This window comes from Dromiciops gliroides, chromosome 4 (genome assembly GCF_019393635.1).
Source record: "Dromiciops gliroides isolate mDroGli1 chromosome 4, mDroGli1.pri, whole genome shotgun sequence".
Taxonomy (NCBI): Eukaryota; Metazoa; Chordata; class Mammalia; order Microbiotheria; family Microbiotheriidae; genus Dromiciops; species Dromiciops gliroides.
In genome coordinates, this window is record NC_057864.1 from 54,244,576 (window position 1) to 54,257,082 (window position 12,507).

The window sequence follows — 12,507 nt, forward strand, 5'->3', positions numbered from 1 at the left end:
CCTTAGCTTCCTTGAGGTAGCTTTCCTTCATTTTGCAAACCAGACATAACCATAAAAAAGAATGAATGTCAGAGCTTGAAGGGGCCTCAGATACCATCTAGTGCTAACCCCTCATTTTACAGATAAGAACAGGTGATTATTAATTGACTTCTGGCCGAGAGAGGGGTATTGACTTCTCAGGTGTCAAAGCTAGTGACAATCACTTCTAGAACCGATTCCCATTTCGGGGCTCTTGATCCCTAAACTCCCATCTTTTGAAAAATCGGAGAGCCTTGCTTTTCCCTTTCTGGAAGCCCACACATCTTGAAATAGATATCTTGTTGAGTATTGGGGTAAAGTTTTTCTCTGGTGTGTGCTTTCTTTCTTTTATCTTCTTTTTTCTTTATCTCCGTTTATCCATTTGGCATTGTTCATGCGTCAGCTTTTCTCTTCCTCATTTCTCTTCCAAGGGTTGGAGGAGGCAGAGGGGAGGGGAACTAGTGCTGCAGTGCTGCCCTCTGATTGGCTGGCTGGGCTGAACTGGACTATAAAAGAAACTCAGGCAGGTTCAGAAGGAAGACTCTCAGAGGATTCTGACAGCATCCTGCCTGAGACAAAAAGGCTGAAAAAGAAGCTACCGCTTCTCCTGCTGTTTTTCGCGTCTGCACTTTGAAGACAAACAAGAAAGCGAGATGTGCAAAGGACTTGCTGCCCTGCCAGCCACTTGCTTGAGGAGGTAAGGTTGTTTTCATGCATCGATGATGACAGATGTGCTCTATTCATCTTAGAATTTTTGTGCAGGGTGTCCCAAAAGTGTTGGGGCAGTTTTCAGCTCAAAACTGCGGACATCAGAGATACCTCTTGTTTGTATTCAATCAGTGCAACACTAACTTCGTAGACTTTTCTCAAAGACTAGATAAGAACAGTGACTTAAGGAATTGTTTTTCCTCCTTTACTTCTCATACCTATATGTTGTATAACTGGTCCTCTAGTCAGTGTGTGTGGAGGGGGAGTGTAAGGTTTTTGTTTTGAATGCATTGAAATCTGTATCATTGTCTTAGAATGAGGTTCAGTTAGTATTCCTGTATTGTAGATTTTCTGATTGCATCCTTCTCTATGCTAGCAATGAGTATCGAATCTAGACAGTTTTCCCTTCAATGACATATCGCTTTATTGCTATAAAAAGTATGCTATGATGTTCTACCTGGCTATATGACCTTGAACAAATTAGCTCCCTTTCTCTGGGTCTTGGTTTATTCTTCTGTAAAAATGACGGTTGGGAGTTGTGTGATCTCTGGGATTTCTTTCAATTGTACTGTTCCAATTCAGGGATTTTATCATTTTGTATCTGGGGATCTATATTATACTGTAGGATCTTTCAGTATCATTGAGATACTCTACCAAAAGGGGCGTTAAAAAACAATATTCTGCAAAAGTCTGACGACTTGGTGTCTTGTGTTCCCTGTAACACATATTTTGGAGTAAACAGCATAAGGTATACAGCTGTAACCATTGGAAATCACGTAGTTTCACTACTAGAACTCGTGATTTGATTAATAATCAATAATATAGCCAATGCAGTGAGCCCATCCCAGCTCCCCTAAATGAGCACACAGGGCTAATTTACACAAGCTAGCTACGACAGGCATATCTTTCTTTATATAAGTAACCACAATGTATTCAACTGAACTCTTAAAAGTTTTTAAATGCTCTGTTACAAAAAAATCACTTGAAGACATTTTGCTTATTTTGCTGATATGTTAGAAACTCATGGTTCACTTTAACTCATCACAGTCCCCAACCCTTCATAACTGATGTGATGTTGTGCACAGAGCTGCTGTGTGCGGAGGCATAAGGCTATATTTTCATATAAACAGAACATGTTTTCAAATCCAGCCTCCCTCACTTTTTCCCAGCTTTTGAAAGGCTCCATATGAGTGCACTGTGGCTAAGGGGAGGTTTACACTGCAGGCTTTCTGTAAAGGAATCCACAGAATCCATCTTATTTACCCTCTAAGGCAGTTTCAGCTGCTGACATGTATATAGCTCTTAAGAAAATGGACTGGAGAAATGTTTCCAGGAGTCCCTAACACACGAGGAATTTGAATAAATAAATAAATAAATAAATAAATAAATAAATAAACAGCTACTGTTACAATAATTATCTTTCCTTCCATGTTTGCTGCCTTAAAGTGGAACAAATTTCAGTAGTTGTTATTGTTGGTTTTTTTTAAAGCAAATTTAGAGTAAGGTCATGCACCAGAGAGAATAACTTTAATTCCTACTGGTAACTGATTCCAGTTTACTGGATTCTATCTGGTTCTTAGCAAGGATTTTGCCATCAGTTAATTCCAGGACCACCTCCTCCCCTTCTCTTTCCAAGGCCAGTTAGAAAGATAACATTGATCTTCTTAGAAAGGGGGTAGTAACATCTGGGTCTATTTTGAATCTTAAATAGATCACGCCCTCTTCCTTCCATTAGTCTAGAACAAATCACTTAAACATTTCTGAGCCTTAGCTGAGCCTCTGCAAAACAATCGAACACATCATTGTCAGGAGGGAGCTTTACTTTCCTAATAGCTTTGGACTTCAGATGAAAAATTAGACCTGAATTCTGTCCCCTAGGTGAGATAAGAGTCTGTTTGAGCAGGAGAGTACCAACCCTCCCAATTTACATCAGAGGAAATGTGATGTTCGGAGAAACGAAGACATTTGGCTAAGGTCACACAGTTTTTCAGTAACTTAATAGGGGCTGGTACCTTCCTGACAAGCACACTTTCTTCCAAGATATGGATTTCTTCTGTCCCGTCTACCTGTAAAATGTCATGATTCTCTTGATTTGAGAATTGATAAATTACTGGCTAGGAGAATGAACCTGCATATAAATAGACTGTTAACCCAGAGCCATTAACAGGTAGCTGGCTAGGGAACCTAATTGAAAGTTGATTTTTAAAAATCCTCCTTGTGGAGTTAGGAGTAGCTTAGCTACACATCAGCCACAGATAATAAGGTAAAAGCTGCTGCTTTAATTAAAAAAAAAAAAAACAGTAGTCGGTGTTAATGCCTATCCCAGCTGCTTCTTCCTGAGCCCAGTCTTTCTCCCCTTTTCTCAATCTTGAACGAGCTTGTAATTTCCCATATGCTGTATTTATTAATAAAGTGAGGGGGGAAGAGAAGGGAAGACTTATTTACAGCTGAACTTAGCCTTAGCCCTAGCAGGTGTATGTGACCAGAAAGCTGGCTATTTTTTTTTTTAATTTAACAATCCCTTCTCCCTCTTCCCCCCCCCCAACCCCCTTGCCTCTGCTGGCAAAGTAGATTCTCATTTACAATGCAACAATCCCCCGCCACCTGCCCCGCCCCCCCCCACACACACACCAGGTATCAGAAACCCACAGTAATGAAAGACTGAGTTGAAAATGCCTTGTTGAAGATGCAGGAAGCATCCAATGCTTCCCTTCCCTCCCTCCCTTTGTCCTTCCTTCGCTCCCTGATAACTGCATTGCCTTTTCCTACTTGTCAGCAATGCAGTGTCATGTCTGAGCTTGCAGGCAGCCAGCAGGCAAGCTGTGATTTCAAGACACCCTGTAGTTGTGGCACTATGAAGGACCCAATTCTGCTGAGTTACTTTGTCAAGCATGCAGTCACTGTTTGCTTTCCTATTAAAAAAATAATAAATATATACATGTAGTAATTATCCAGGTCATATCTCTGTTTTTGAAGATAGTGGGTTTATTCTTCCGGGAAATGCAAATAAACTTTATAGTTTATACTCACATGATCCTCAGAGTAGCTGTATACTGCAGGTAGGGGTCAGTCACTAAGACTCCTGGTCTGCCTATGAAATTCCCTAAGAGAAGGGACTCTGGCCTCCAGGTCACCCAGAAAGTCAAAGGAAAAAAAAACCAGAAACAAAATCCCGATGTCTGGATTGTTCCCTATATGTTGCATTCATAGACTCATTTGCCTTTTCAAGCTTTGCCACTGAGTGAAATGTCAGTACCAAGCTTATGCCTCTCAACTCACTTATCACTACCACTTCCTCTAGGGAAACCAGAGACATGATTATCAATTTCTTTATTTTTCTTAATTTTCCCTTTCACAGTGCAAAGGATATGAAGCATCGCCTAGGATTCTTGCTCCAGAAGACAGATTCCTGCGATCAAAATTCTTCTCATAGCAAGAAGGACAAAGCAGCCTCTTCCCAGAGGTAAAGAGTCGTCCCTAAATAATGCCACCATGTGCAAATCCCATGATAGGCGTTTCATTGTAGAGATATAGATGGGACCTTGGAGGTCTGCAAGCTAACCCCTCTCATTTTACAGGTGGGGAAACTGAGGTTAGAAAGGTTATGACTTGCCTAAGATCACATAAGAAGTGAGTGGCAGAGCTAGAAATTGAACCCAGAATTCTGAAAATGTGAGCCCTCTTTTCTGCTATGCCATGCTGCAACTAAGAGTCAGAAAAACTGGGTTTGAGCTTCTTTGATCTATGTATTAGTCAAGTAACTTTGAATGTCATTCATCTTTTCTGACCCTCAGTTTCCTCATCTATAGAATGGGGATTAATATTTCCATGACCAACCTTAGAGTGGGTGTTCTAGGATCATACAAGCTAATACACATGAAGGGGCTTTGTAAAGGCAAGGAAGTTTTACTAATGTAAGCTATTATTGTTTGTGTAATTAGAGCAGGTGATCCAGCCTACCCCAAGATCTTCAGAAGTTCATCCATTTATGTTAGCAAATATCTTTGTGGTTAAGAAGCTAGTATACCTAGCCCTTGGATTTGTATTAGCACCCCAGTGATCTAGTATTTTTTATTTCAAGATTCAGCAAATGTAGGTTTTTATCAGTATTTTCAAAAAGGAAAACTGGACACTGCTATAATTGGCTTATGGTTATAGAGTCAAAAGGATTTGTTGTGGGGTGGGAATGGGGAGGAAATATGTCCCTGCTCTATTTTTAGCTAGGATGAGGATGGGGTGTAGGTCTTAAAGATTATGTCAAGCCATCATGTTCAATTGTTCTCTCTCTCAACCTATCTCTCTTGCCTCTAGGGTAAGCCATGAGGAAGTCAAGAAGTGGGCTGAATCCTTGGAAAACCTGATTAATCATGACTGTAAGTAGTAAGCTTGCTCTCGATTCCTTATAATAAGGGGCCAAGTCTAATTATCTTTTAGCATTTAGATAATTTAAAATAATGCTTTTCAATGGGAGTAATTTCATAAAACTTACAGGTTTTTCCCAATAAGGGGTTAATACTTTGTATGTGAAGATAGTATTTTCAGCTTGATCTTAGAAAGAATAGAACGGTCAGAAGAGGGATGGTCTGCCTCTTGAGACAATGAGTTCCTCCTCATTGGAGGTGTTTGGACAAAGGACAATTGATTACATTGTAGGTCTGTCACAGAGGACTTGTATACATCAGTTCCAGAAGGTGGACTTCAAACAGTGATGTCAAGTCCCTTGTAATTCTGATTCTGAGTTGGCCCCATAGGGAATATAGGTGTCCTCTAAGCACAAAAAAATATTTACCACTTCTGTTAAAGAAATAGCAACCACCAGAGTCAAGGGTGTGTTAATGAATGGAAATTCACTCTAAACAGCTTAAGTCAAGAGAAGGAAATGCAATAGTTCTTTTTCTGATAAGATGGTTCTGACCAACCACCTTGTGGAAGTAATCATATCTAGATGGTTGGACACACTTAGCAAATTGAGAAGAGAGGTGAAATAAATGCATAGGAAACCTCATTTCCTTGCATTTGGAACCATGTAATTGGAAAGTTCTTTTTGAAGTCTTTTTTTCACCCGCAATAGGAGAATTCAATCTTCCAAAGGCTAGACTTTGTTCCTTTAGCTAGATTATCACATGAAGTTTATTTGCACAGCTCGAAGAATTGTTTTCTTAAAAAATGGTCTTGAAGACTGACCTAGTAAGGGATGAGGCAAATAATTCACAATAAGTAGCCCAAGGGTATCTGATCCCTTTTACATTACTCAAGAAGGAAAGAATATCTAATGTATCTACCCAAGAGCAAAAGTGACTAACCCTAAATTATGCCAGCTAATAGAAACTGTGCGGGAACATGTCCTTCATCAGCCCTTTCCTTCAGCTTTGTCTTAAACATAATACCTCACAGGAGGAGCCCAACATGACAAACGGAGGTATGTCCCCTGTTTTGTTACAGGTGGCCTGGCTGCTTTCAAAGCTTTTCTGAAATCTGAATACAGTGAGGAGAATATTGATTTCTGGGTCAGCTGTGAAGAGTATAAGAAGATCAAATCACCCAGCAAACTCAGCCCCAAGGCCAAGAAGATCTACAATGAATTCATCTCTGTCCAGGCAACTAAAGAGGTAGGTATCCATGGTGCAGTGCTCTCTTAGAGAGGAGATGGGGAGAAGGAGCTAGGGGAGGGGAGAATATAGTTTTTCAGGTTTGTAGTGCCCAGTCTGTGCCTTTCATTACAGAAGTAGCAAAAGTATATAGAACGGGGACAGCTAGGTAGCTCAGTGGATAAAGCACTGGCCTTGGAATCAGGAGGACCCGAGTTCAAATCCAGCCTCAGACACTTGACACTTAACTAGCTGTGTGACCCTGGGCAAGTCATTTAACCCTCATTGCCCTGGAAACAAAAACAAAAAAGTATATAGAACATGCAAATCTTGTTCACTGCTTCCAGATCCTTTTCTTTCTTGAGTCACACTTATATTTTGTCCAAATTATTTGAGTGCTTAAGACTGTATTTTCTGTGGTGTTGGTGGTAGTGGGGTGTGCAGCTGTGTGTGTGTGTGTGTGTGTGTGTGTGTGTGTGTGTGTGTGTGTGTATGAGTGCTTGTTTGCCTTTGATCCATGCAGAGACCACTCCTTGAAAACTGTATGATTCCTCTTAATGACTGTCTCTGTGCTGTGTGGCAAATACCATAGAATTCAATGCTGGTGTTATTCTTCCCTATGAATCCTACAGGATGATATGTCTAATAGAATTCTTGACTTTTTAACCCCAAGGTAAACCTGGATTCCTGTACACGAGAGGAGACCAGCCGGAACATGCTGGAGCCTACAATAACCTGCTTTGATGAAGCACAGAAAAAAATCTTCAACCTCATGGAGAAGGATTCCTACCGTCGTTTCCTCAAGTCTCCATTCTATCTCGACTTAGTCAACCAAGCTAGCAGCAGCTGCTGTGGATCGGAGAACCAGAAAGGAGCAAAGGCCTCCACTTTAGACTGTCCTTTGGTCTCCCAGTGTGCCTAAGCCCTGAGGGGAGGGGAAGGGGGACACTTCCAAGACTCTCATCTGGAACCCACTAAGGCAAATTACTGATCTGTATTATTAAGCATCAATGCTGTCAACACATGGTAGCCTAGTGTCCACATCATGTCCTCATCATAGCACTTGCCATCTCGGCCACTGCAGGCATGTGCAATGGTTCACTTACCTGTAGATATTCGATTTCAGTGTTTAAATGTCTGTTTGTCTTGGCATTCATCAGGGCAGGAACCTCATCCAGGTCCCCTTTCCCTAGGTTCCCTTTAAGGTTGCCATCTGATTCTCTAAAATTCATCATCAAGGCCTTAAGAGCTTTCCATCCAGCTCTTTGATCTGGGGCTGACCGCCCTATGTCATGTGGTATCCATATGTGCATATGTATGCTGTTAATGCTTTATGCTGTAGATTTTGTATGAGGGTGACCTATATCATATATGCAGACACAGCTCTAAGAGGAGAAAAAAAAGGACCCTAGGTGCTCAGAACTACAGTGTGTGTATGTGTGTATGTATGTGTTTGTATGTATGTGTTTTTCACAGGTGATCATTGTGCTTTTATCCTGAATTATCCTGAATTTGAATGGAGAAAACCATAGCTACCCTTTCTCTTTTGCTAGGCAAGCTTAGAAAGAAACCTACGTGAAACTGCATGCTGAATTTTTAACAAAATTCATAGGGATAGAGACTGAAATTCTTTCTAACTTACCTTGTTGGACAGACAGAGGAGAAGCAAACTGAGTGGCTGTTGGGGCTAGACTATGCTTCACTACTCCTCTGCTATCCCACAAAGCCCCATGTGATCATTTCTCTTAGCTGCCAAACTACAAGGGACTTTCCCATCATTCTCTTTGCACAGGCCTTTATTAAGCACACAGGTGTTTTGTGTGTACTTCTTATATGATGGCATTGGAGATAGATGGAGGGGTATTTGGACTAAGAGAAGACGGGAAGCTCGGGTCTTTGCAGACCTACTTACCAAAATCAGTGTTCTGTCCATTCCAAATTCTGCTCAGTGATCAATCTGTAAGATCCAAGTGATGTTGCAGAATTCAAAATGCTCTTCCCCACCTCTAAGGTACTCCCAGCATTTTGTTTCTTTCTGGCAAGGATGCACACTCAATGAAAAGGAATCTTGGATCTGGGAAGGAATTGAGCTCTCCCATCTGGCCCAACTCCCTCAGTTTGTAGAAGAGGAAAGTGAAACCTTGAAGGATAGAGTAACTTACCCAATCAAATAATATCATGCATATGGAAGTGCTTTGTGAATGTCATTTTATTTATTATTATTATTATTATTATTAATTGTTAATCTCATCCCCCACGTCCCTCTGCTAATTCTTGCATATAAATGCTATAGGCTTGGTTGGTCCTCTCAAGAAGGGGAACGTTTCAGTCCTATAAAGGAAAGGGTAAGTGGTTTGGGGCATCCCCCAAATCCCTTGAGTGAATTCTCTTTGGGATTTTGGACCCTTTGATTTCCCCAACCCACTTCCATTCCCATGCATAGCCTGCACACAAAGTCTAGCACTGCACTGATAGAAACATGGAAGGATCTTGGATCATGAGGCAAGAAGAAAATCCCCACGGTTGGCAACTACTGTTTGGAATCTGAGGGCAGGCTGAATACTTGAAGACTTCTCATTTTTTGTTATTTATGACTTTGTTTTGTATAATGTTTTTATAGTTATGTTTTCTAAGTGCAAGGTGTTTTGTCAATTACTTTTGAATGATTGGGGTACTAATTTTTTTCTCATTCTTCTGGAGCTGCCATTTTAAATATGTTACCATATTTATAGATATATGTATATACATACATATATATTAAAAATTCTTTCCAAATTTTCATATGCACAAGCACCCCTTTGGCTTCTGAGTCACTCTCTCAGGCTGCAAGAGGAAGGGAGGAGAAGTTTGTGATGTGTGTATGTGTGTCCATCTAATGCCATTTTGTAGTAGAGAGACAAGTTCTTTCTACTGTATCCTTCAAGTCTCTCTGGCAGTCACATTCACACTTCCCTCCTGATTCCCTAGTTCTTAAGTATGTCCTTTGGACTCCTATCTATTCCTCATCTCCTCCCTACTCTGCTCCTTAGCCCCTCCCTACCCCACATTGAACTCCAGGACTAGAGTCCCAAACCTACAACTACTTTGGTTCATTACAGTTGTATTGACATATATTCATGACCTGGTACTTGGTGGGGGATAGAGACTTAACAGTGCCCAGGAGATCATCCAGAATGAGAAGTAAATTATTTTATGTCAGATTTTTGGAAGTGTGGCTTACCTTTGTATTTTCCCTCAACTCCAGGCTCCACCTGGCATAGTGAGCTTGTTTGCCTTTGATCCATGCAGAAACCACTCCTTCCAAACTGTGCATGATTTCCCTTAATGACCCCCTCTGTGCTGTGTGGCAAATACCATACAATTCAATGCTGATGCTTCCAGTGAAAAAAAACATATTTTATTAAGGATGAATAAATGCTTCATACAAAATGTCTGCTTAGCATATTAATGAGCCATGATTGGGGGTGGTGTTATAGAGTAGAAAACCCAAAGGGTTGGAAACACCCACCCGCCCCTTTCACCTCTATATCACATTCCATGCCAGTATTGGTAAAAGAGAACAGAAACCAATTCCCTCCTACTCTTCAGCTGCCACTGAATGCCAAGAGGGTTATGACTAAGTACTCTACCAAATAGTTCGTCTAGAAGTTTAGAGCATCTAGAAGTGCTCTTAATTTTCCAGAATAAGTTCAGATTTCATACCTGCACCTCCTCCTCCCTGTAATGTTGAGAGGGGATGGGGCCAGTGACAGATGGAAGTACTAGAGAAATACAGTGTTTAGAAATCCCCACAAAATGGTTTGAGAATATTCAATTCCCCTTGGTTATCTTCCCTCAATAGATGTACAACTATCGAGTCTCCTATTTTTTTCTATCCCTCTCCTAAGTTAAGGGCCTTTACCATAGTCAATCCTTTCTTCCTCCTACTATACCTTTTATGTCATGGAATCTGAGTTGGAATTGGCAGGCATATTGGAGGGCAACCAAACGATGACTGATACATTTAGTGTTAGAAAAGATGAGAGAGAGAGAGAGAGAAAGTAAACATCACAGGGGGATGTGGGAGAAACAGAGAAACAGAGATACAAAGAAATGGAAAGAATCAATTCATGAAAGGCTTACATTGGGCAGATAAGAATGATTTGTTCCAGTGGCCAAGAAGGCAGCTGAAATAGGCACTGTGAAATGCTGAGAGCTTGGTCAGGCATCACAGATGTCAAGGACATACAAAGTATCCCAGGCCATTGATAGTCCTCTTGACTTTTGTCCTGCCACTGGATTTCAATGACTCAGGAAGTGAGATTGAGGTTGACTTTGTGCAACTCTGTCTCACTTAAATCAAAGTAACCCGTGATTTCATTGATCCTCTTTGAAAGCTAAGCATGAACCAAAACAACAATGTGCCAGTAATACTATGGATTATGTTCCAGAAACCCCTACAGAGTTTGTCTCAAGTCTGATCAGTGATTAGGTCTGGTTAGCCAAAATCATGGTAAAATCTCTATCTTGACTAATATCTAGAATTTGTATGCTGCTTTAAGGTTTGCAAAGTGCTTTACAAATATCTCCCTTGATTCTCACAATACCCCTGGGAGATAGGTGGTATCATTGTGTTTCAGATGAGTCTTCCCAACTCTAGGTCTGAAATTTGTTCATTGTGGCACCTTATAGTCTGATAAGGGGAGGCATAATGTATGTAGAGAATTAAATGTAAAATGCATTCTTTTTTATTTTGAATCCTAAAAGTATTTTATTATTTTCTAGTTAAATGTAGAGATAGTTTTCAACATTTGTTTCCTTAAAATTTCTAGTTCCTCCCCAATTGCCTCACAAAAAAAGATTTCTACTTCCAAACTTTTCTCCCTCCCTCCCTTCTCTGCCCCTTCCCCAAGACAGAAAGCAATCTGATAAAGGTTATACATGTACAATCACATTAAACATATTTCTGCATTAGTCATGCTGTGAAAGAAGAATCAGAGCAAAAGGAAAAAACCTCAAAAAAGAAAAACAAAAAAAGTAGAAACAGTATGGTTCAATCCGCATCTAGATTCCACAGTTATTTTTTTTTCTGGATTTGAATAGCATGTTCCATCATGAGACTTTGTGAACTATCTTGGACCATTGTATTGCTGAGAAGAGTCAAGTCTATCACAGTTGATCAAAACACAATGTTTTGTTGATACTGTGTATATGTTCTCCTGGTTCTACTCATCTCACTCAGCATCAGTTCATGTAAGTCCTTCCAGGTTTCTCTGAAATCTGCCTGCTTATCGTTTCTTACAACACAATAGTATTCCATTACATTCATATACCACAGCTGGTTCAGTCATTCCCCCACTTATGGGCATCTCTTCAATTTCTAATTCCTTGCCACTACAAAAAGAGTATCTATAAATATTTTGTACATGTGGGACCTTTTCCCTTTTTTATGATCTCTTTGGGAAAAAGAAAAATGCATTCAATTTTGAAGAAAAAGTCCTTAGTGACATACAGGTATCCCTTCCACATCGTGATTTTCCCCATCATAGTTTCTATAAATTGTGGGTTGGCATAAGAAATTAAATGGGAATTTGGGGGGAATTCTGTGGAAGCTGCAGATGACACACAAAGGTCAGAAGATGACTTAGAAAAGGTTTAGGAATTCAGAATTGCATAAAATATATGCACAGCATTGTATAACATCAACATATTTTGTCTTTTAACACCGTGATAATTCAGACTTCTTCTCTGGTATGAAGAGAGGGCCAAAAATGTTATGCAAATTTTCCAGATCCTGGGAATGCCATGTCCCTAATTCCTGTAAGGTGGAAGGGATAACTGTACACAAATTTGCAGCTGATTTAAGTTCTTCTGGGTAATGAAATATCAAAATGGCAAAGAAACTAGAAGGAAACCTTAGAAACCTTTATAATTAGACAGAAAATTGGCATCTGATCTTCAATGTAGACCAGGGACAACATACTAGAATTTGGACAATAAAATTCCAACCTCTAAAAAGAGAACTTGGAGTCTTTGTAGCATTTGTAGTCATCCAGTAATTGTGAACTATATAACTATTATATTATTGTATTGTATTAAATACACAATACAATAGCACTGTGGGAGGCGCAAAAGATGATAGAAAGTAAATTTAAAGATTTGCAGATTGTGTGGTATAAGGGAAAGAGATTGGATTTAGAATCAGAGAACCTGA

General features: G+C 40.0%; 1 protein-coding gene across 2 annotated transcripts; it reads left to right on the plus strand.

Moving 5' to 3' along the window:
* Positions 1–522: 522 nt before the first annotated feature.
* On the plus strand, positions 523–9,095 carry RGS4 (regulator of G protein signaling 4). 2 transcript variants are annotated; one of them, XM_044004638.1, is made up of 5 exons: positions 541–715; positions 4,085–4,189; positions 5,038–5,099; positions 6,169–6,335; positions 6,988–9,095. In XM_044004638.1, exons 1-5 carry the CDS (start codon positions 672–674, stop codon positions 7,234–7,236), a joined length of 627 nt encoding a protein of 208 aa, XP_043860573.1. In that variant the 5' UTR covers positions 541–671; the 3' UTR covers positions 7,237–9,095. The 2 variants fall into 2 exon arrangements, with proteins under 2 accessions (XP_043860574.1, XP_043860573.1); XM_044004639.1 differs by lacking the exon at positions 6,169–6,335 and having other exon boundaries at positions 523–715; positions 6,988–7,194.
* The last annotated feature ends 3,412 nt before the right edge of the window (positions 9,096–12,507 follow it).

What these genes read in the sequence shown, in the direction of transcription:
- RGS4 (XM_044004638.1), top strand. Translation starts at nt 672, where the DNA reads ATGTGCAAAGGACTTGCTGCCCTGCCAGCCACTTGCTTGAGGAG. An exon ending in CCAGCCACTTGCTTGAGGAG is followed by an intron (nt 716 to 4,084) that starts GTAAGGTTGTTT and finishes TCCCTTTCACAG; the next exon opens with TGCAAAGGATATGAAGCATC. An exon ending in AAAGCAGCCTCTTCCCAGAG is followed by an intron (nt 4,190 to 5,037) that starts GTAAAGAGTCGT and finishes TCTTGCCTCTAG; the next exon opens with GGTAAGCCATGAGGAAGTCA.